Below are 23,993 nucleotides of genomic sequence, written 5' to 3' on the forward strand. Positions count from 1 at the left end.
CTCTCTCTCTCTCTCTCTCTCTCTCTCTCTCTCTCTCTCTCTCTCTCGATTGCAAACATCTCCCTTATTAGGGGTCTCCACTCATTTTGTAAACAGTGGCTCCTTTTTACTTCTTGGCTGTTGAGCTAGAGATTGAGATAGGAGTTGGGAGCATTTTGATAGATGCCGGGAGGGACTGTCAGTCGACTTATGCTCCTCATCTGCTGGCCATCCTAATAAGCTGAGCAAAGGGAAGAGTTGGTGGCTTTAGTGGCTGCTCAGAAGTTTAGCATGTGAGTCTACTTGTAGAGTGCTCTTGCTGTAATATCTTGATTTTTTTTCTAGTCCATTCTGGTTTTTATATAAAAGTATTTTTTGTCAATAGAGGTTTACCAGAATAATTTATTTTGAGGGTTCTTATGAGTAGTTTGGTTAAACATTTATCTGGGGTAGTTTAGGTTAGGGAATATGGCTATTAAACATTCATCTGGGGTCGTTTAGGTTAGGTGATATGCCTGTTAGAAGCTGGAAGGCCGAGGAGCTAACTGTCCTACTTTTGAATCTCTGTGTGTTTGAAGTTAGCACGCGTGGGGCGACTCAATGAAACTGCGTTCATCCAGTTACTGTTCTCATTACCGTCTTTGTCATGGGAGAATAGTGGAGTAAAAAGGCTGCCTGGCTGTGTGACGTGTAAGGGCGTGTGAGTTTAGTGGCCTGCATTACTGGTGTGTATCTAGGTTTCTGTGTTTTGCCCATGCATATTTAGCTGTCGCAGTACAGATTATCTTTCAATCTTCAAACCATGAGCTTTCAAAATGTAATGGAACTCTTCTTAATTTATGATAGAAATTTGGGAGAACTGGTTTCCGTAGCAGGAAGGTATAGATTAAATTTATAAATGTAACTCCATTGTGCTTTATTAACATTAATAAAATAGATGGTAAGCATGAAGTCAGTCATTATTTTATTCTAGAGATACTTTCCTTTTAGGAGTATTAGATTATTATAGCTTCTGTTCAGTGATATCTCCCAGGCCTTCTTTAAAGATACTGTGTCTTTGGGATTGGTGAGGGAAGGTAGGTTCCAAATTGTACAAAAATTCATTGTCAGCTGATATGAGGATCATTCTTAGCTGTTCGAGCCTTGGAAAGGTTTACATGTGCATTTTACAGTTTTCTTTGGTTCAAGATCTTCTCATGCCTTAAGATCATTGTTATGAACATTAATTCTCTATCTACAATTCTATTTATTATAGAACTGTAGAAGACAGCAGAGTTTGGGGTAAATCTATATTTTTCTAAGTATATGATCTAGAAATTAATATTTAAAAACTTTTCTTTGTTTTATTGTCATCCATAGCCTTTTCTTTAGAGATGGCAGGAAAATTTTAGGTAAATGAGAGTTTTATTTAGCTTGGATTTTACTTTAATTGGAATTACAGTATTGGCTTACAATTATTTTGTTTCATTTGTAAATTAAAGAAAATTTCTTAAATTTAACAGTTCAATTTTAATTCTCTTTCAACTAGGTTTAATAGGAAATGATATCAAATCCCTCCGTTCCGTCCTCAGCCCTCCTGCAGCTAAGTAAGTACTGTCTTAGATGGTGTCTTTCCATAGGCTGCCGTGGACAGTTACAGGTTTCCTTCACAGGCTTATTAATTCAGCATCGTTAATGAATGCTCTAATTTCTGTGACTTTCTCTTCTACTTAATTATAAATAGATATTCATATGTATTTTGAAAGCTATTTTTTTTTTCAATTCAATGCTAAAAATTTTTAATGTAGCAACAGCACACCTTTTCTTTTTGAGGAAGATCAGCCCTGAGTTAACATCTGCCACTGATCCTCCTCTTTTTTTATTGTTGTTGAGGAAGACTGGCCCTGAGCTAACATCCATGCCCATCTTCCTCTACTTCATATGTGGGACGCCTGCCACAGCATGGCTTGACAAACAGTGTATAGGTCCGCACCCAGGATCTGAACCTGTGAACCCTGTGCTTCCGAAGTGGAACAGGCCAACTTAACCACTGTGTCACCAGGCCGGCCCCAACAGCACACTTTTTATAGAAGTAAATGTAAGATATTTACAAGATTGTGGTTATCTCTTTTGTTACATAGCTGTCTGATCAGAGTAGTGTGGTAGGGATATGTTTTCCATTTTTCTAGCTTTGTTTTTTGTTTTTTTTCTGCTTTTTCTCCCCAAACACCCCCAGTGCATGGTTGTATATTTTAGTTGTGGGCCCTTCTAGTTGTGGCACCATTTTTCTAGTTTTTACACCATTGTGTAAATTATTGAAATACTAAGCAGCTGTGAAATTTGCACAGCATGGATATTTTGGTTTTATAAGTTTGGTAATGTCCACTTTATAATACGTGTCTTTTTTCCCCCTTTTCAACAGAATCCGTAATATTGGGATTATGGCTCATATTGATGCGGGCAAAACTACCACCACAGAAAGAATATTGTACTATTCTGGATACACAAGATCACTGGGAGGTTAGAATGGATTCCTCCTCTCTCCACCCCCCCATTAGCAAAAACATCATTGGAAAATATTTTGATTAGAAAGTCAACCTAGAGATCTTGAGTATGGCATGGAGGCATTGCTGTCTGAACCACAACTTAAAGATAAGGTGGTTGCAGCGCTCACCAAAGGGTCTTCTTAGGTTCAACTAAACATTCAGACTCATAAGACTGTCTTGGGCCACGATTGGCACTGGTCTGCTCAGAAGGCTACCAGCAGGAACCACAGCTTACGAGCAGACCAGCAGTAGGTGTTTCTTCCTACAGGATTCTTTTTTTGTTTGTTTGTTTTTTGTTTGTTTTTGAGGAAGATTAGCGCTGAGCTAACTGCTGCCAATCCTCCTCTTTTTGCTGAGGAAGACTGGCCCTGAGCTAACATCCCTGCCCATGTTCCTCTACTTTATATGTGGGACGCCTACCACAGCATGGCTTGCCAAGCGGTGCCATGTCTGTACCAGGGATCCGAACCGGCAAACCCTGGACCTCGAAGCAGAACGTGTGCACTTAACCGCTGTGCCACCAGGCCAGCCCTTCATTGTAGTTTTGATTTGCATTTCCCTGATAGTTAATGATGTTGAACATCCTTTCGTGTACCTATTGGCCATTTGTATATCTTCTTTGGAAAAATGTGTTTCTCCTTTTCTGCTTCCTGTTCTTAGAGGGATAGCTTTCAGTTTTTCTCTGTTGGGTATGATATTAGCTGTAGGTTTGTCATATATGGCCTTTATTATGTTGTGCTACTTCCCTTCTATACTCATTTTATTCAGAGTTTGTATCATAAATGGATGCTGTATCTTGTCAAATACTTTCTCTGCATCTATTGAGATGATCATGTGATTTTTATTCTTCATTTTGTTAATGTGGTGTATCACATTGATTGATTTGCAAATGTTGAACCATCCCTGCATCTCTAGAATAAATCCCACTTAATCATGGTGTATGTTCTTTTTAATGTATTGTTGTATTCGATTTGCTAGTGTTTTCTTGAGGATTTTTGCATTCATATTCGTCAGTGATATTGGCCTCTAATTTTTGTTTTTTTCTGTTGTCCTTGTCTGGTTTTGGTATCAGGGTAATGTTGGCCTCATAGAATGAGTTAGGAAGCTTCTCCTCCTCTTCAAACCTTTGGAAGTTTGAGAAAGATAAGTATCAAGTTTTCTTTGAATGGTTGGTAGAATTCACCAGGGAAGCCGTCTGGTCCTGGACTTTTACTTTTGGGAGATTTTTGATTGCTGTTTCAATCTTCATACTGGTTATTGGTTTATCAAATTCTCTATTTCTTCTTGATTCAGTTTTGGAAGGTTGTATGATTCTAAGAATTTATCCATTTCTTCTAGATTACCCAATTTGTTGGTGTATAGCTTTTCATAGTATTCTCTTATAATCTTGTATTTCTGAGGTGTCCGTTGTAGTTTCTCCTCTTTCATTTCTGATTTTATTTGAACCTTCTCTCTTTTTTTCTCGATGAGTCTAGCTAAAGGTTTGTCAATTTTGTTTATCTTTTCAAAGAACTAGGCCTTCGTTTTGTTGATTTTTTTTTTTAGTCTCTATTTCATCTATTTCTACTTTGATTTTTATTATTTCCTTCCTTCTACTGATTTTGAGCTTTCTGTTTTTTTCTGGTCCCTTTAGGTGCACTGTTAGATTGTTTATTTGAGATTTTTCTTGTTCATTGAGGTAGGCCTGTATTTCTGTAAATTTCCCTCTTAGAACCACTTTTGCTGTATCCCATAAATTTTGGCATGTTGTATTTTCATTTTCATTTGTCACTTTTTATTTCTCCTTTGATTTCTTCGTTGAGTCAGTCGTTGTTCAGTAGCATTTTGTTTAATCTCCACATATTTGTGGCTTTTCTAATTTTTTTCCTGTAGTTGATTTCTAGTTTCATACTGTTGTGGTCAGAAAAGATGCTTGGTATTATTTCAGTCTTCTTAAATTTATTGAGACTTGTTTTATGTGATCTGTCTTGGAGAATGTTCCATGTGCATTTGAAAAGAATATATTTTCTGTGATTTGAGGATGGAATGTTCTGTGTATATCTACTAAGTCCATCTGGTCTAATGTGTCATACAAGGCCAATGTTTTGTTATTGATCTTCTGTTTGGATCATCTGTTCATTGGTGTAAGTGGAGTGTTAAAGTCCCCTACTGTTATTGTGTTGCTGTCTGTTTCTCCTTTCATGACTGTTAATGATTGCTTTACATATTTAAGTGCTCCTATGTTGGGTGCATAGATATTTACAAGTGTTTTAGCCTCTTGTTGGATTGTTCCCTTTATCATTATGAAGTGCCCTTCTTTGCCTCTTTTTATGGTTTTTGTTTTAGAGTCTGTTTTGTCTGATAGAAGTATTGCTACCCCAGCTTTCTTTTCATTGCTATTTGCATGGAGTATCTTTTTCCATCCCTTCACTTTCAGTTTGTGAATGTCTTTAGGTCTGAAGTGTGTCTGTTGTATGTAGCATATACATGGGTCTTGTTTTTTAATCCAGTCGACCACCCCATGCCTTTTGATTGGAGCTTTTAGTCCATTGACATTTAAAATAGCTATTGATAAGTATGTACTTATTCCCATTTTGTTACTTTTTTTCCAATTAATTTGTTGAGATCATAATGGTTTATAACAACCATTTTTTTACTTTTTTTCTGGGTGTTTTTGTAGTTCTTCTCTGTTCCTTTCTTCTTCTCTTGCTCTCTTCCCTTGTGGTTTGATGGTTTTCTTTACTGTTATATTTGGATTCTTTCCTCTTAAATTTTTGTGTATTTATTATAGGTTTCTGGTTCACGATTACATGAGGTTCATGTAAAATAACCCTCGTATATAGCAATCTGTATTAACTTGATAGTCTCTTAAGTTTGACCTTTTGCTAAAAGCTCTACTCTTTTACTCCCCTCCTCCCACATTTTATGTTTTTGGTATCATATTTAACCTCTTTTTTGTGTGTGTCTGTTACCCTCTTATCATAGAAATAGATAATTTTAGTACTTTTGTCTTTTGACCTTATATTAGCTTCATAGCTGGTTCCCCTGTGTGGCTGTTTGGGGAATCATAAGGCTGCAGCTGACAAGCCCCACTGCCTGCTGGTCTGCTCAGCCCATCAACACAGTCCTGCCCTGTGCACATGCCGGGGCCACCTGAAGTGGACCCACTTGCCCCGCTGCAGAGGCCACACACACTCCACCAAGGCAGGCCCGCCCCTTGTGCATGACCTGACCCGCAGAGGCGGACCCACTCACCTCACGGCAGAGGTCCCACACACCCCACTTATGTGGGCCCACAAGTTGCCCGAGGGCTTGCTGTTGGATGGGGCCAGTCCCTAGAGCAAGCTGCCTCTTCTGGCTGAGCTGGATTAAATTGGTGCTCTGGTGGGTGGGGCAGACCCCTGCGTTAACAGGCTAGGGGAAGAACTCCAATGGCATCTGCCACCATCTGTGTCAGCACGCCTGTACTGAGTCACAGTAATGGCTGCTGCCAATGTCTCAGTCCCTGAGGAGGTGGTCCCAGCCTGGGGAGGTCTCACTTCTCACTGAGATGCGCCCAGAGCCTATCAAGTGAGTCTCTTCACCAAATGACTGTGCACCTTTCTTTCTGGTGATTTTAGGCTGCTTTCCAAAATGGGTGAATTTGTGTGTGGGCCCTTTAAGAGCGGGCTTTTCTTTCTCTTATGTTCGATAGCTTTTCTGGGGGTTTTCCCTGTTGTAGTTAATAGCCAGCAAAACTAGATGTTATGACACTCGTCTCGGTTGTGCTGAGTCCAAAAGATGTTTATTGGACTGCTCAGATCCCCCACTGCTCCAGGGAAAGCTTTGTACCTTAAGATTGCTCCGGGCTGTGAAGTGCCGTGGCTAGAATGTGGCCTTTCCTCTCCAAAAAGGAGTTTCTGCCTTTTCTATCTCAGTCAGCTCTGTCCCTTGTTGTGGAGGTTCTTTTTATCCAGTTTTCAGGTCTCTCTCAGGGGTAGTTGTTCCAAGAGTAGTTGTAAATTTGTTGTGTCTGTGGGAGGAGGTGAGTTCAGAGTCCTCCTACGCAGCCATCTTCCCAGCAATCTCACCTTTTTTTAAATTATGGTAAAAAACGTATAACATAAAATTTACCATCTTAACTATTTCTGAGTGTACAGTTCAGTAAAGTTAAGTATCTTCACATTGTTTGCAACCAGTCTCCAGAAACCTTTTCCTCTTGCAAAACCCAAACTCTATACCCATTAATCAAACTCCCCATTTCCCCCTCTGCCCCCCTGCTGCAGACTGCCCTTCTGCTTCTCTTCCCATGAATTTGACTACTCAAGGTACCTTATGTAAGCAGAATCATACAGTATTTGTCTTTTTGTGTCACACACAAAAATTTAGCACTTAGCATCCATGTTGTGGTATGTGTCAGAATTTCCCTCTTTTTTAAGGCTGAATATTATTCCATTGTGTATATATGCAAGATTTCTTTTGAAGTTTTTTTCTGGTTCAGACCAGAGGCCTAGAAACTATCCAAATTGTGGCAGAACTTGTTGATCCAAGATTGATTTTATTAGTCATAGAAGTAATGATAAAGGGATAATAGGAAATAAAGATCTTTATCATTGTCAAAACTCTTACTATCATATGGGTGTTTTAAAAACTTACTGCCTCATTTAGAACTTTTGGTTGATGGTCTTTGTCTCCTTTATTGATGCTGGTGTTCTTGGTTAGTTATGTTGTGAATAACTGGCAACACAAATACAATTCTTTAACATAGATATCTGGGGCTCCTAACAGATGCATTTTTCTTGCTATTTCCCTCTCTGTTGGTGCGTATATATATGTATATTTATACACACACACATGATATGAGGAAACTAGCTAGCATTTTAGAGGTTTAAAGCTGACAGAAGAGTGGTAGTATAAGGCCATAATAACTTGTGTTCTTGAAGTTTGAATGGTAAAGGTCAGTTCTTTTTCATTTCTTTTACAGTATAAATTTAATCAGAATCAAATGCATAATTTAAGAATTTTACCACGGAGTAACTTGAGTGACCTTTTCGTTAGCCAGGATGAACTTTGTTCATGACTTTGTACTGTAGAAAGTCTACCAAGACTTTATTTGCACTTGTAGAAATAAATTCCTTTTTTGGGAAAATTTAATAACAAGAAGGGTTTGTAAAGGATAATTTAACTTTGGAGGCGTTTTTTCTCTACCTTGTTCTATTAGCTGCCATTTACTTATCATTTATTGAGCCAAGTATTTTATATGTATAAATATCTATATTTATTTATGTATAAGTATTTATGTATATTGCATTTTTATAACAACCCAGCAAGGTGGGCTTTTATTAGCCTTGTTTTACAAGCTAGGTTAAGTAACTTGCTCAAGATGGTAGAGTAGTTAGTGGTCAAGTTGGGATTGGAATCCAGATCTGTCTGTGCTCTTGCGTTGCACTCCTCTGCCTCCTGTCAGGAGATCGGGGGTGAGGAAGGTCAGATAAAGAAGGGATGACGCAAGTTAAACTAGGGAAAAAATGAAAGAACTTTGTGGCTCAGTAAATTAAAGTATTTAAACAGATTTTAATCTTAGTTGTTACAGAAAAATTATTCTTATGGAAAAATTACTAATCTTGCTGCAAAGGCTTTTTCCAGAAGAAGGATTTATGTAGAGAAAGATTTAAAGCTCTAAATTTTTTTTTTTAATGACCATAATGGGATTTTTTTCTTTTTCTTTTTTTCTAAGATTGGCACGTGAGCTAACATCTGTTGCCAATCTTCTTTTCTTTTTTTTCTTCTCAAAGCCCACCAGTACATAGTTGTATGTTCTGGTTGTAGGTCCTTCTGCTTGTGCTGTGTGGGACGCCACCTCAGCATGGCCTGGTGAGCAGTGCTGTGTCCATGCACAGGATCCGAACCAGAGAGATCCTGAGCTGCCAAAGCGGAGTCTGTGAACTTAACCACTTGGCCACAGGGCTGGCCCTAAGACCTCTAAATATTAAAGCAAAATTTTTTTTTTTAAGATTGGCACCTGAGCTAACAGCTGTTGCCAATCTTCTTTTTTTTTCTTTTTCTGCTTTTTCTCCTCAAATGCCCCCAGTATATAGTTGTATATTTTTTAGTTGTGGGTCCTTCTAGTTGTGGCATGTGGGAAGCTGCCACAACGTGGGCTGGCGAGCAGTGCCATGTCCGCGCCCAGGATCCGAACCAGCGAAACCCTGGCTGCTGAAGCAGAGGATGTGCACTGAACCATTCAGCCACGGGGCTGGCCCTAAACCAAATATTGTATGAACAGTTTTTCTTAAAGCAAATTAAACTGTATCAGGTAGATGTTAAATACCAGTAAAGTACACTTGCCGTTAAGCCTAACTGTCATCTTTTTCCTGGTTAGATGTTGATGATGGAGACACAGTGACAGATTTTATGGCTCAAGAGAGAGAAAGAGGCATTACTATTCAATCAGCTGCTGTTACATTTGATTGGAAGGGATATAGACTCAATCTAATTGATACACCAGGTATGGTGCTGTTCCAGCAATGCAGAGCTGCATCGTTTGTGGTTTTTGTTTGTGTATGTGTTTTTTGAAAATTGTGGTAAAAAACGTGTATTGTAACATGTACCATCTTAACCGTTTTTGAGTGTACAGTTTAGTGGTGTTAAATATATTTATGTTGTTGTGAAACAGATCTCCAGAACTTTTTCTTCTTGTAGACCTGAAACTCTATACCCATTAAACCGCCACTCTTCTTTGTCCCCTCCCCCCACCCCTGGTTACTACCATTCTACTTTCTATATCAGTGAGATTGAATATTTTAGGTACCTCATATAAGTAGAATCATACTGTATTTATCCTTTTGTGACTGGCTTATTTCACTTAGCATAAAGTCCTTCCAGTTTCACCTGTGCTGTAGTGTGACAGGATTTCCTTCCTTTTTAAGGTTGCATAGTATTCCATTGTAAGTATATAGCACATTTTGTATATATAGCATTCATCCATCCGTGCACATTTGTGTCGCTTCCACCTCTTGGCTATTAGTGGAATAGTGCTGCTGTGAGCACGGGTATGCAGATATCTCTTTGAGACCCTCCTTTCAATTCTTTTTTGGGTATATACCCAAAGTGGGATTGCTGGGTTGTATGGTTGTTCTTTTTCTTTGTTTGTTTTTTTAAAGAGTTTAAGTGTTAAATTTCTCGTCTTTTTCTTAGGTCATGTGGACTTTACCGTGGAGGTTGAACGCTGTCTAAGAGTGCTGGATGGTGCAGTGGCTGTATTTGATGCCTCTGCAGGTGTAGAGGTAAAAAATACTGCCAAAGTAAAGTGAAGATAGAGCAGCATGATTTTTCAAAAAGTAGAATGTGTCAGATTTAGTTAACTGTACACCTTTTATTTAGTATGTTCACATAAATTATGGTGAAAGGAAGTTGGAATTTAATATTGAAATGTGATCTCAGATATTTCATAGTAAAAGGGAAGAAAAGTTTGCTTTTCTGTAGGAAATATGAAAGTGTTGAGAATGTGTGGGGCCTGAGATTCTACTTTACTCTCAAGCTAACAGGTGAGCCTGCCAGAGTTTTATGGATTGTGGCAGAAGACACAGACTCTGAGTCAGAGACACAGGACTTTATTAGTCACAGAAATAGCAATAGCCAGAATATCAGCATTTTCTTGAGCTGGTTCCCCAAGCCCTAATTCCCACAGGGTGACATAAAGGGAGTTGGGTGACAGCTGCACATGCAGTGGAACCCTGTGCTTGGAGAATGCAACTATTTTCTAATGGGCGTGCCTGCTTTTTGCTTTGGGGGGAGACAGCATCTTCAAGACTTGTAAGCAAACCTCCCTTTCACTCAGGAGGGAGACACTGACTCTGTCTTTCCTTTTTTTTTTCCTTAAAGATTGGCACCTGAGCTAACAACTGTTGCCAATCTTTTTTTTTTCCCTCTGCTTTTTTCTCCCCAAGTCCCCCCAGTACATAGTTGTATATATTTTAGTTGTGGGTCCTTCTAGTTGTGGCATGTGGGACACTGCCTCAGCATGGCCTAATGAGCGGCGCCATGTCCGCTCCCAGGATCTGAACCGGTGAAACCCTGGGCCACCGAAGCGGAGTGTGGGAACTTAACCACTCGGCCACTGGGCCGGCCCCTGACTCTGTCTTTCTAAGCTGTTCACTATACAAATGTCTTTGAAAAGATAGTCCAGAACAAAGGCAGTTAATGCCTCTCCTAACAAAACATGCAGAAATGCGAGAGACCTGTGAAGAATTGTCTCCCAACAGTTAATATAAAGCTCCTCAAATAAATTTTGAAAATGGATTTATAATAAATTATTGCTCCTGGAGTCAGTAATGTTCTCTTTAGCTGGTGCCCATTTGTCTTGTAATCTCAAGATTGGCTTTATGTTAAATTAGTACCCATACTCATTCTTCTAATCTTAAAATTACTAAAAGTGATATCTTTTTTTTTTTTTAAAGATTTTTTTTTTTATTTTTTCCTTTTTCTCCCCAAAGCCTCCCAGTACATAGATGTGTATTCTTCGTTGTGGGTCCTTCTAGTTGTGGCATGTGGGATGCTGCCTCAGCATGGTTTGATGAGCAGTGCCATGTCCGCGCCCAGGATTCGAACCAACGAAACACCGGGCCGCCTGCAGCGGAGCGCGCGAACTTAACCACTCGGCCACAGGGCCAGCCCCCACTAAAAGTGATATCTTAATTAAGTGATCAAAATTAACATCCCCCAAAATGGGATAAATTGACACTATGGATCTCCTCATGTGATGCACTAAGAAGGACAACATTACCTATGTTGTATTCCTGGCAAAAATATTGGGCCCAATCTAATAATGAGAAAACAACCAGACAAATCTAAATTGAAAGACATTTGGCAAAACAACTGGCCAGGACTTTTCATAAATTGAAAAAAATTTAAAGTAAGGAAAATGAATGATTTGGGGGAAAAAGGCTGGGGAACTGTTGTATATTAAAGGATTCTAAAGAGATAAGAAAACTAAAGGTAATATATGATCTTTGGCTCGATCCTGGATCCAAAAAGAAAAGTTACAAAGGACATCATTTGGAAAATCAGAAATTTGAACATGGGCTATATGTATTAGATAGAAATATTGTGTCGACTTAAATTTTTCTGAAGGTGATCATTGTAATTGGTTGTGTAGAACAATTCCTTATTCTTAGGAAATACACGCTGAAGTATTTAGGATTGAAGTGTCATGTCTGCAACTTGCTATCATGGTTCAACGCCCACCCACCCACACATACACACATGGTATTACTTTGGGTCCTCTGAGCAGTAAATGCCAAGATGGGGTTATATGTAATAGGAGATTTAATGGGGGAAATGCCTGTGAAGAATACGGGAGAAAAGAGAGACGTGGGAAAGAGCATTCAGACCACAGGACAGGTCTATAACGTACGAAGGAGAGAGGCAAGGAAGGAGGATCGGGTAGGAAGTGTCTCAGACTACACAGTTCCAAAAGGCTTCGGCCAAGCTGATGGGGAGTGCTCGAGCCAAAGTCACCTGCTAGAGGAGTCCCGTGTGTTGCAGGAAGAGGCCTACATTGGTACTTCTGCTGTGCTCGCTCCTTAGCTGGGAACAGCCCGCCGGAAGCTGGGCCTTCAGAGAATGTGGTAGTAGATCTAGAAGGGCAGCACTGGGAGCCCACAGTTAGTTATGCTCCTTGTAGTAGATCCAAGTGGCACATTTTCACAGCGACCACACATACAATGTGTGCTTGTGCACATATTTGTAGAGAGACAGAAAAGGCAGATGTGGCAAAATGTTAATCCTTGGTGAATCTAGGTGATGAGTACATGGATATTTATTGCACTATTCTTTCACCTTTTTTATAGATTTGAAATTTTTGAAAATGAAAAGTTGGCGAGGAAATAATACAGTTATTGAAAGCCCCACCTGAGGACCCCAGACAGACAGGGATATTTGCTTGATAAAGCCTGACGCTGAGGTCTGAAGTTGATTATACACTAGTGTTTCTACTTCTTTCTGAGTCACTTCATTTCCTAGTGCTTGCATCCTTTCTGCCCTTATGACTTCTTTACATCAATTTGACACTTAATCATTCAGACAGATTGCATTATTTATAAGATTGAAATATACTGGAATAGGAAGTTTCTGAATTTGTGACACAGGCGGCTCTTGTTTGCTAATAATAGATGGGCTTTTAGCTAGCAGGTGGGATGATGAGAGTTTTTGTTTTATTTTTTAATATGTTTTGTTCTTGGGAGATTTATAATATAAATTTATAATGTAAATAATACCCCCCAACGTCACTATAGACAAAAATTAGTTTGAAGTGGATCATAGTGTTAAGCTAAATCTATATAGTTTCTAGAGGAAAAATAAAGTTATCTTCACAACCCTGCGTGTAGATAACAATTTCTTAGGACACAAGAAGCATGAAACATAAAAAAGTTGATTCATTAGTCCTTAACAAAATTACATCTTTTTTTTTTGAGTTCATGATAGTTTACACGGTTATGCAATTTCAGTTGTACATATTTCTTGTCTGTTGCCACACAAGTACCCCCCTTCACCCCCTGTGCCCATCCCCCACCCTCCTCCCCCCAAAATTATATGTTCTCATTAAAACTAAAAAAAAACCAAAAAGGCAAGCCGTGGGCAGTGAGAAAATATGTAATGTTAGATAAACTATATGAATGTTAAATTTCTAGAATGCAATATTGATTATATGGGAGAATATCAGTCTTAGGAAGTATGTGCTGAAATGTTCACAGTACCTGTGTATGACCAAGGACTTGTATCCAGAATATATGAATAACTACAAATCAATAATAAAAACTAATAACCCAATTAAAAAAATGGCAAAGGTCTTGAATGGATACTTCACCAAAGAAGACATGTGAATGGCCAGTGCACACATGAAAAGATGCTCAGTCTCATTGGTCATCAGGGAAATGCAAATTAAAATTACAAAGAGAGACCATTTCACACCTACAAGAATGGCTAAAACTAAAAAGAGTGATGGCAAATGTTGGCTGAGAATGTGGAGCAACTGGAACTCTTACCCATTGTTGCTGGGACTGTAAAATGTTACAACCACTTTGGAAGACTATTAGGCAATTTCTTATAAAGTTAGATATACACTTGTCCTGTAACCCAACGATTCTACTCTTAGATCTTTATCCAACGGAATGAAAACATTTGTCCACCAAAGGTTCATTCAGAATGTTTATAGCAGCTAAATTTATAACAGCCCCAAACTAGAAACAACGCAAGTGCACATCCACAGGTGGATAGAAAAACAAACTGGTACGTTTATGCAAAGGAATTTAGCAATAAAAATGAATGAACCAGTATACCCAACAACATTATGAATGTCAGAAACATTATGTTGAGCGAAAGAAGCCATGCTATTTATGTGAGGTTCAAGAATAGGCAGAATGAATCTTTGGTGACAGAAATCAGAATAGGTTGCTTATGGGGAAAGGGACATAAGAGAAATTTTTTATTTTCTGTATCTTGATTGGGGTAGTAGTTAGACCAGTGTAGATATTTATCAAAACTCATTGAGCTATACACTTAAAATCTGTATTTTATTGTATACAAATTTTACCTAATAAAGCAATCAAATTACAAACTGGCTTTTATTTTACCTAATGTCAGCACATTAGGTTTTTTATGCTCTGTTTCAGGGCTCTTGGACGCCACTAGGCACAGAAACTGTATGACTCAAACTACATGTACTGTGTACAAAAAGTAGAATTAAGAGAAGTCACACAGAAAAGCATATGAGAATTGCAACTTATGTAAATACAGATATCCACCTTTTTTTCCCCTTAAATCCTCTTCGGTTTACGTGAACATTCAAACATTCACAATAAAAATACATGATTTTTATCACAATAGCAGTTTTACAGTACACTCTTATTTGCTCTTTTTATATTACAACTGTTTCACAATCAGAAGACTGCCAACTTCAGTATTGTGTGACATGTGCTAGGTAAGGTGAAGCCAAACACAAAGTAGGTCTTCACCTTGGTTAAGTCCTTTTTCTGTGATTCAGTACCTCCCAGGCATTAATTCTCTGTGGCAACACGTTCACCCAAAGTGTTATTCTCAGTTTGAAGCACGCTCTTCGTCACAGTTCACTACATTCTTAGCTGTATAACTTGATAGCAGGAGAGTGGCTCTAGAAGTATAAGGGTGGTGGCACTAATTCTGTGCTATAATGGATTCTGAGATGTGTTTATTCCATGTGTGGTAACAGTTATTTTTGTCCAATATGTGTTTTTTTCCTAATCTTTGCTTTAGGCACAAACTCTCACAGTATGGAGGCAAGCTGATAAACACAAGATACCTCGAATCTGTTTTTTAAACAAGATGGACAAAACTGGAGCAAGGTATTTAAAGTGTGTTTCTTTGGCTTATCAAAGTAAGAATACAATTTGAGCTTTTAATAGACTATAACTTAAATTTAAAAATATCTATTCCCTGTAGAGTACAAATATTACAGGGAATCCCAATTCAATCCCATTTAAAAAAAATTTCAAAGCAGCTAATTCCTAGGTTTAGTCACTCTGTGGGATCAGTAGAGAGTTGCTAGATGGTGAGTCACCCTGATTCTAGTGTAGAGGGGCTGTATCGTGTTTTCTAGGCCCGGGACGACGTGATGTCTTGCTGATGCCCCGGCTCTGTTTAGAGCTGCATGTACCGTACAGTCTTGCATTGCTCAGGGTTACAGGGCTCCCTATCATTGCTAAAGGTAGAGGGTAGAGGATTGTTTCCTGCAGTTTCCTCAAAGAACAATGCTCTTCCTTGTCCCCTGGTTTTCTTTAGCTCCTGGGTAATATGCTTTCAATAAAGGGGAAGTGGGAGAGGAGAACATAGATGTTTTAAGAAATGCTGGGGGCCGACCCCATGGCCGAGTGGTTAAGTTTTCGCGCTCCACTTCGGCGGCCCAGGGTTTCGCTGGTTCGGATCCTGGGCATGGACGTGGCACTGCTCATCAAGCTATGCTGAGGTGGCGTCCCACATGCCACAACTAGAAGGACCCACAACGAAAAATACACAACCATGTACTAGGGGTCTTTGGGGAGAAAAAGGAAAAATAAAATCTTTAAAAAATGAAATGCTGAGATATAGTGGTAATGCTCAGAGACTTAAAGAGTGCAAGCCAATTTTCTGAGAACAGAATTCCAAATTCAGAGAAACAAGAACATGAAGGATTTGGAGAAAATGTGAAAGGGAGTGACTCAAGAATATAAAGGATTCCGGGGAAATGTGATAGGGAGAGATCCTGGTCCGTGATGTGAGAGTGGCAAAAACAAAACATCAACTGTCCCTCCCCTAAATCATAGGATGCTTTGTGTTTGTGTAACTCTCTGCAGTAATTCAAAGGCTGCTGGTTTAAAGGACTTTTATCTTGATTATTAAAAAGCACAATAACCTTTGAAATGTTCGAGGCTCAAGTTCCGACCCTTTTCTGTTTGGATTCCTTGCTGACTGACAGCACCTGTGATGCTGGGGAGGGAGATGCCTGACTACTAGGCTGCTTCTCAAAGACACTGGGACCAGGGCCGGCCCAGCGGCTCAGCAGTTAAGTTTGCATGTTCCGCTGTGGGGGCCTGGGGCTCGCTGGTTCGCATCCTGGGTGCGGACCTATGCACTGCCTGGCAAGCCCTGCTGTAGTAGGTGTCTCACATATAGAGTAGAGGAAGATGGGCATGGATGTGAGCTCAGGGCCAGTCTTCCTCAGCAAAAAGAGGATGGTTGGCAGCAAATGTTAGCTCAGGGCTAATCTTCCTCAGGAAAAAACCCCAAAAAACATTGGGACCAGAGTGATCTGCATGTATGTATGTATAAATCAGCCCATGTACCAAAGATGGCATGTGTGCCATAGGTAGCCAACCACAGTGTTAGCACAGAAGTAAACAGCACAACATGTGATACTAAGAATGCCCAAGGGGCTGACCCAGTTGTGTAGTGGTTAAGTTTGTGAGTTCCACTTTGGTGGTCCAGGGTTCACAGGTTTGGATCCCAGGCATGGACCTAGCACCACTTGTGAAGCCATGGTGTGGCGGCATCCCACATAAAGTAGAAGAAGATGGGCATAAATGTTAGCTCTCTGGCAATCTTCCTCAAGCAAAAAGAGGAAGATTGGCAACAGATGTTAGCTCAGGGTCAATCTTCCTCACCAAAAAAACAAAAAAAACCCACCTAATATAAAAGTATAGAAAAATTAGTCAGGCTGGCTCTTGGAAGAAAGCTGGTAGTCATGTGTGATAGCAAATGTAGTTGTTAGAAGAAAGAATGTTGACTTGCAAGCACAAATCTTGCATTTGAATCCTAACCACAATTTATTATCTGTGACCTTGATGAATTCATTTAACCTTAACCTCAAACTTTAGTTAAGTGAAGCTCACAAAAATAATACCCTAAATATCTGTGTGGCAGGATTATGGTAGATACTCAGTTACTATTATCTGAAATTGACATTAAAAGTTTATTCAAGGGCTGACCCTGTGGCACAGTGGTTACGTTCCATGTGCTTTGCTTTGGCGGCCCGGGTTTGTGGGTTCAGATCACAGGCATGGACCTACACCACTCGTCAGCCACGCTGTGGCGATGACACACATGTAAAGTGGAGGAAGACTGGCACAGATGTTAGCTGAGGGCTAATCTTCCTCAGCAAAAAAAACAAAAACAAAGTTTATTCAAGGTGTCGTCTTATGGAAAACTGTTAAATGGTAAACATTAGGGACAATAAAAAGGGTTATAGTTCTAGAGAATATTATCAAACTTGTTTTAACTGTAATTATTTTGTTTTCTACAGTTTTAACTATGCAGTTGAAAGCATCAGAGAGAAGTTGAACGCAAAACCTTTGGTTTTACAGGTTGGTTGACAGAATTCGTTGATTAATAGGAATAGCTCCTTCTCATTTTCCTCATCAGTTTATTTCTTGTGACATATTATGTACATTTCTGAAGCTTTGTCACATCTTTTTTTGGAAGAAGTTGGGATAGGAATAAAAACAGGTGTAAATTAATGTAATAATGATAATAGATGTTTTGGAGAAAGAAGTTTTATCACCAGTGCAGTTCTACTCGAGCGATTATTTAATAATGTTAATCTCACTCTGATTTCTAGTTACCAATTGGAGAAGCCAAAACTTTTAAAGGAGTGGTGGATGTAGTAAGTAAAGAAAAACTTCTTTGGAATGCCAACTCAGATGATGGAAAAGACTTTGAGAGAAAACCCCTCTTGGAAATGAGTGATCCTGAACTGCTGAAGAAGACGACTGAAGCAAGGAATGCCCTGATCGAACAAGTAAAACGAATGCTGGGAGTTTAAGATTGCATAAGCATTTAGAAACTTGAAAAAATGTTTTATTTATTGTAAAATTTTGCATAAAATTGGGGGCCGGCTCCGTGACCGAGTGGTTAAGTTCGCGCGCTCCGCTGCGGCGGCCCAGGGTTCGGATCCTGGGCGCAGACATGGCACCGCTCGTCAGGCCATGTTGAGGTGGCGTCCCACATCCCACAACTAGAAGGACCTGCAACTGAGATATACAACTACGTATGGGGGGGTTTGGGGAGATAAAGCAGAAAAAAAAAAGATTGGCAACAGTTGTTAGCTCAGGTGCCAATCTTTAAAAAAAAAAAATCACATGGAATATATAAAGTGTAATGAATAATAAAATGAACACCAATGTATGCACAAACCCAGCTTAAGAAATAGAACATTGGGGCCAGCCCCGTGGCCGAGTGGTTAAGTTTGCACTCTGCTTTGGCAGCCCAGGATTTCGCTGCACGGACATGGCACGGCTCATCAGGCCACACTGAGGAGGTGTCCCACATGCCACAACTAGAAGGACCCACGACTGAAAACACACAACTATGTGCCAGGGGGCTTTGGGGAGAAAAAGGAAAAAGAAAATCTTTAAAAAAAAAAAAAAAGAAATAGAATATTAGCAGTACTCTTGAATCCCCATGTCCACTTCCTGTTCATCCCTCTCCCCTCCACTAATCATCTACCCCATCACTATCTTGATTGTAGTGTTTGTCTTTCATTTGCTTTCCTTTCTAGTTTACTACAAATGCCTGTATCCCTGAAGGACTTAGTTTTCCATGTTTTCGAACTTTACAGAATTGTAATGATACTGTTTGTATTTTATTACCGTGTTCAACATCATGTTGGAGATGTATCCATGTTAGTATGTGTGGTTGTACTTCATTTTCAATCTTTTTTTTTCCTTAAAGATTGGCACCTGAGCTAAGAACTGTTGCCAATCTTCTTTTTTTCCCCCATGCTTTTTCTCTCCCAATCCCACCAGTACATAGTTGTATGTTTTTTTCTTTACTTGTGGGTCCTTCTAGTTGTGGCATGTGGGACGCCGCCACAACGTGGCCTGATGAGCGGTGCCATGTCTGCACCCAGGATCCCAACCGGCGAAACCTTGGGCCGCCGAAGGCGGAGCACGAGAAATTAAGCACTCGACCATAGGGCCGGCCCCCTTCATTTTCAATCTTGTACGGTGTTCCAGTATATGATTATACCACAATTTGTTGTCTAGTCTCCTGGGTAGGGACTTCGAGGTTGTTTCCTCTTTTTTGCTGTTACAAACAGTGTTGCTGTGAACATCTATCTATATATCTCCTTGTGCACCTATGCAAGAATTCGTATAGGGTGAAACCTAGGAATGGAGTTGCTGAGTCAAAGGGTATATCCATATTTTACTTTACCAGATGTTGAATTATTTAGAAAATTTTAAAACCATCAATTTTATAGTTAATATATGACTCTGGACCTCATCCACCCTCAAAATCTTAATGGAAAATAGCAAGATTGTTAATATTTATAATGTTGATAGGATATTTTTAGTATAGAGAGCAATAAGTAAAATATAACATTAAATAAAAACTCCCTGAATCTCAAACAGAAAAATATTTAAGTCTGAACCCTTTGATTTTTCACTTCTAAATTAAACTGTTCAAAATAGATCCTCTCATCGTTAATTTTTTTCATTAGTGTTCTTTATATAGTGTTTACTTTTATTATTATTTTTTTTTATTTTGAGGAAGATTAGCCCTGAGCTAACTACTGCCAATCCTCCTCTTTTTGCTGAGGAAGACTGGCCCTGAGCTCACATCCATGCCCATCTTCCTCTGCTTTATATGTGGGACGCCTACCACAGCATGGCTTGCCAAGCAGCGTCATGTCCACACCCGGGATCCGGAACCAGCGAACCCTGGGCTGCCGAAACGGAACATGTGCACCTAAGTGCTCCGCCACCAGGCCGGCCCCTATAGTTCTTTTTGAAGTAATTATTTTCCACTGTAATGCATAGTAATCATCACCTTTATCATTAACATAGTAGTGATCTTTGTTATTAGTGGATAATGCTTATTGGGGACCTACTGTGATCTAGCTTAAGTTCTTTACATGTGTTATTTAAGCCTTGCCACAACCTGTAGTATCCCCATGTTACAGGTGAGGAGACAGGCTCAGAGAAGTTGTCCTGCAGCTGGAAGCTGGCGGAGCCAGACTCTGCCCGGGGCTGCCTCAGTCTTGAGCTCCGGCTCTCGCCCCTGTGCTGTGCTGCTTCTCCAGGAGGCGAGGGAGCATACTAAGAACAGAAGTGTAATCAGCGTTTATTAGTCAATCATGAGGGACATACTTGGTTCCTCTTTGAGGTCTTTTTGTTTTTGTTTTGTCTTTTACAAAAGAGCTATCAGAATAAACCTAAGGAGGACTTTGTAATCTGGTTGAGGGGCCAGCATACACTTGCATATGTATCTCATTGTTCTAGGACGTGATACTGTGTAATGAAAATAAAGGAAAACTTCGAGAGTACCAGTAGGTAATAAAAGTGCTAATTACAAGGAATACATATGTATGTATAAAATTAGAGAATAAGACCACATTACGCCCTTTAGAATAACTACTATCAAAAAACCAAAATCAGTGTTGCAAGGATGTGGAGAAATTGGAACTCCCGTGTACTGTTGGTGGGAATGAAAATGGTACAGCCATTGTGGGAATAGTATGGTGGTTCCTCAGAAAATTGAGAATAGAACTACCGTATGACCCTGCAGTTCCACTTCTGGGTGTACATCCAAAAGAACTGAAAGCGGGGTCTCAAAGAGATACTTGTGCATCTTTGTTCCTAGCAGCATGATTCATAAAAGCCAAAAGGTGGAAGCAATCCAAGGGTTCATCAACAGGTGAAAGGATAAAAATGTGGTGTGTGTATACACAATGGAATCTCATTCAGTCTTAAAAAGGAAGGAAATTCTGCCATATGCTACAACACAGATGAACCTTGAGGACATTATGGTATTGAAATAAGCCAATCACCGAAAGACAAATACTGTGTGATTCCATTTATATGAGGTATCTAGGATAGTCAGAGTCATAGAGACGGGAAGAAGAACATAGTTGCCAGGGGCTGGGAAAGGGGAGAGTGAGCGAGTTGTGTCATGGGTACACAGTTTTGTTTTTGTGAGATGAAAAAGTTCTGGAGATTAGTTCTACAACAGTGTGAATATACTTAACACTGCTGAACTGTTCCCTTAGAAATGGTTAAGATGGTAAATTTTATGTTCTATTTTACCACAATTAAAATTTGTTTTAAGTTAGAAAATAAGATTAGTATGGACTAGAATCAACTTCTTGTGCTCTAAAGGTGAACAGTGATAATAAATAATACTTCTTGTGTACTTACTGTATGTTCTGGAAGCATAATTTGAATTGGTTATTTAATCCTTACAACAGCCCTGTAAGGTAGGTACTAGTATCCAAGGCAAAGAGAGCTGCTGTCGCTTGACCAGAGTTTTTGAACAAGTTAGTTAAGTACGGAAGCCATTTCCAGGCAGCTTAACTCAGAAGCTGTGCTTAACCATCACATTTGCTCTTCTCAGGAGGATGGTTAGGTACATTTCTGCTATAGTTAGCTGGTAAAAGTGTGTTTTTCTCACCAAGTTTGAATGTTTTGCTCCCTTGTACATTATAAACTTTTGAAACTTATTAATTTTGTTGTCAGCTGAATTCTATTTCATGTAGGCAGATGATCATGAAAAGAACATCAACTAGATAATTGCATTTTTATTACTGAAATGCCTACAACCCCCAAATTAAATTTATTCCATCAGTGCAGGATTACAAATAAGATTAGTTCTTTTGGTTTGACTGTCTTAGGAGACCTGGTGAACATTCAGAATATTTGAGAAACACCAGATGAAACTTTTTTTTTCTTTTTTTTTTTATTGAGTTATTGATAGGTTACAATCTTGTGAAATTTCAATTGTACATTAATGTTTGTCAGTCATGTTGTAGGTGCACCACTTCACCCTTTGTGCCCACCCCCCACCCCACCTTTCCCCTGTTATCCACTAAACTGTTCTTGGTCCATAGTTTTAAATTCCTCATATGAGTGGAGTCATACACGGATTATCTTTCTCTTGCTTGCTTATTTCACTTAACATAATTCTCTCAAGGTCCATCCATGTTATTGCAAATGGAATGATTTTGTTCTGTTTTGCAGCTGAGTAGTATTCCATTGTATATATGTACCACATCTTCTTTATCCATTTGTCTGTTGATGGGCACTTAGGTTGCTTCCATGTCTTGGCTATTGTAAACAGTGCTGCAATAAACATTGGGGTGCACAGGACTTTTGGGATGGCTGACTTCAGGCTCTTTGGATAAATACCCAGTAGTGGGATGGCTGGATCGTATGGTAGTTCTATTTTTAGTTTTTTGAGGAATCTCCATACTGTTTTCCATAGTGGCTGCACCAGTTTGCCTTCCCACCAGCAGTGTATGAGGGTTCCTTTTTCTCCACAACCTCTCCAACATTTGTTGCTATTAGTTTTAGATATTTTTGTCATTCTAACGGGTGTAAGGTGATATCTTAGTGTAGTTTTGATTTGCATTTCCCTGATGATCAGCGATGATGAGCATCTTTTCATGTGCCTATTGGCCATCCGTATATCTTCTTTGGAGAAATGTCTGTTCATGTCTCCAGCCCATTTTTTGATTGGGTTGTTTGACGTTTTGTGATTGAGTTGTGAGAGTTCTTTATATATTAAGGATATTAAGCCTTTGTCAGATATATGACTTGCAAATATTTTTTCCCAGTTAGTGGGTTGTTTTTTTGTTTCAATCCTGTTTTCATTTGCCTTGAAGAAGCTCTTTAATCTGATGAAGTCCCATTTGTTTATTCTTTCTATTGTTTCCCTTCTCTGAGAAGGCATGGTGTCCGAAAAGATCCTTTTAATACTGATGTCAAAGAGTGTACTGCCTACGTTTTCTTCCAGAAGCCTTATGGTTTCAGGTCTCACCTTTAGGTCTTTAATCCATTTTGAGTTTATTTTGGTGAATGGTGAAAAAGAATGGTCAATTTTCATTCTTTTACATGTGGCTTTCCAGTTTTCCCAGCACCATTTGTTGAAAAGACTTTCTTTTCTCCATTGTATGCCCTCAGCTCCTTTGTCAAAGATAAGCTGTCCATAGATGTGTGGTTTTATTTCTGGGCTTTCAATTCTGTTCCATTGATCTGTGCACCTGTTTTTGTACCAGTACCATGCTGTTTTGATTACTGTAGCTTTGCAGTATGTTTTGAAGTCAGGGATTGTGATGCCTCCCATTTTGTTCTTTTTTCTCAGGATTGCTTTAGAAATTCGGGGTCTTTTGTTGCCCCATATGAATTTTAGGATTCTTTGTTCTAATTCTGTAAAGAATGTCATTGGGATTCTGATTGGGATGGCGTTGAATCTGTAGCTTGCTTTAGGTAGAATGGACATTTTAACTATGTTTATTCTTCCAATCCATGTACATGGAATGTCTTTCCATCTCCTTATGTCATCATCCAATTCTCTCAGAAAGGCCTTGTAATTTTCATTATATAGGTCCTTCACTTCCTTAGTTAAATTTACCCCAAGGTATTTTATTCTTTTTGTTGCGATTGTGAATGGTATTGTATTCTTGAGTTCTTTTTCTGTTGGTTCATTACTGGAGTATAGAAATGCTACTGATTTATGCAAATTGATTTTATACCCTGCAACTTTGCTGTAGTTGTTGATTACTTCTAACAGTTTTCCAATGGATTCTTTGGGGTTTTCTATATATAAGATCATGTCGTCTGCAAACAGTGAGAGTTTCACTTCTTCCTTCCCTATTTGGATTCCTTTTATTCCTTTTCTTGCCTGATTGCTCTGGCCAGGACCTCCAGTACTATGTTAAATAAGAGTGGTGATAGAGGGCATCCTTGTCTTGTTCCTGTTTTCGGGGGGATGGGGTCAGATGAAACTTTTTTATGAACTGAGACACCCAGATTTATCTAAAAACAGCAGTTCACTGTATATATTATCGTTGGCTATATATTGTGCATTTTCTTGTATTTCTTTTGAGCACTCTGAGTAAATAACACTTTATTGAGATGCTTTATCTAGCTCTGGCTTCCCATGAATTTAGGAAACTCATAGTAGCGTATCTTCAATTTTCAACCTCCTTTCCTTTCAAAGAAAAACTCTGTCTCTAGAAGATGTGAA

The 23,993-nt window shown here is 39.2% G+C and overlaps 1 protein-coding gene across 2 annotated transcripts in view; it reads left to right on the top strand.

Annotated features, from left to right (window-relative positions):
- GFM2 (GTP dependent ribosome recycling factor mitochondrial 2) overlaps nucleotides 1-23,993 on the top strand; it is a 54,593-nt gene that overhangs the window by 5,231 nt on the left and 25,369 nt on the right. For both annotated transcript variants that reach the window (XM_046668278.1, XM_046668277.1), the window contains exons 4-10: nucleotides 1,508-1,565; nucleotides 2,381-2,478; nucleotides 8,845-8,970; nucleotides 9,660-9,748; nucleotides 14,754-14,842; nucleotides 17,275-17,335; nucleotides 17,590-17,769. In XM_046668278.1, coding sequence (XP_046524234.1) covers nucleotides 1,508-1,565; nucleotides 2,381-2,478; nucleotides 8,845-8,970; nucleotides 9,660-9,748; nucleotides 14,754-14,842; nucleotides 17,275-17,335; nucleotides 17,590-17,769 — 701 coding nt within the window. The remainder of the gene's footprint in view (nucleotides 1-1,507; nucleotides 1,566-2,380; nucleotides 2,479-8,844; nucleotides 8,971-9,659; nucleotides 9,749-14,753; nucleotides 14,843-17,274; nucleotides 17,336-17,589; nucleotides 17,770-23,993) is intronic.

This window comes from Equus quagga, chromosome 7 (genome assembly GCF_021613505.1).
Source record: "Equus quagga isolate Etosha38 chromosome 7, UCLA_HA_Equagga_1.0, whole genome shotgun sequence".
Lineage (NCBI taxonomy): Eukaryota > Metazoa > Chordata > Mammalia > Perissodactyla > Equidae > Equus > Equus quagga.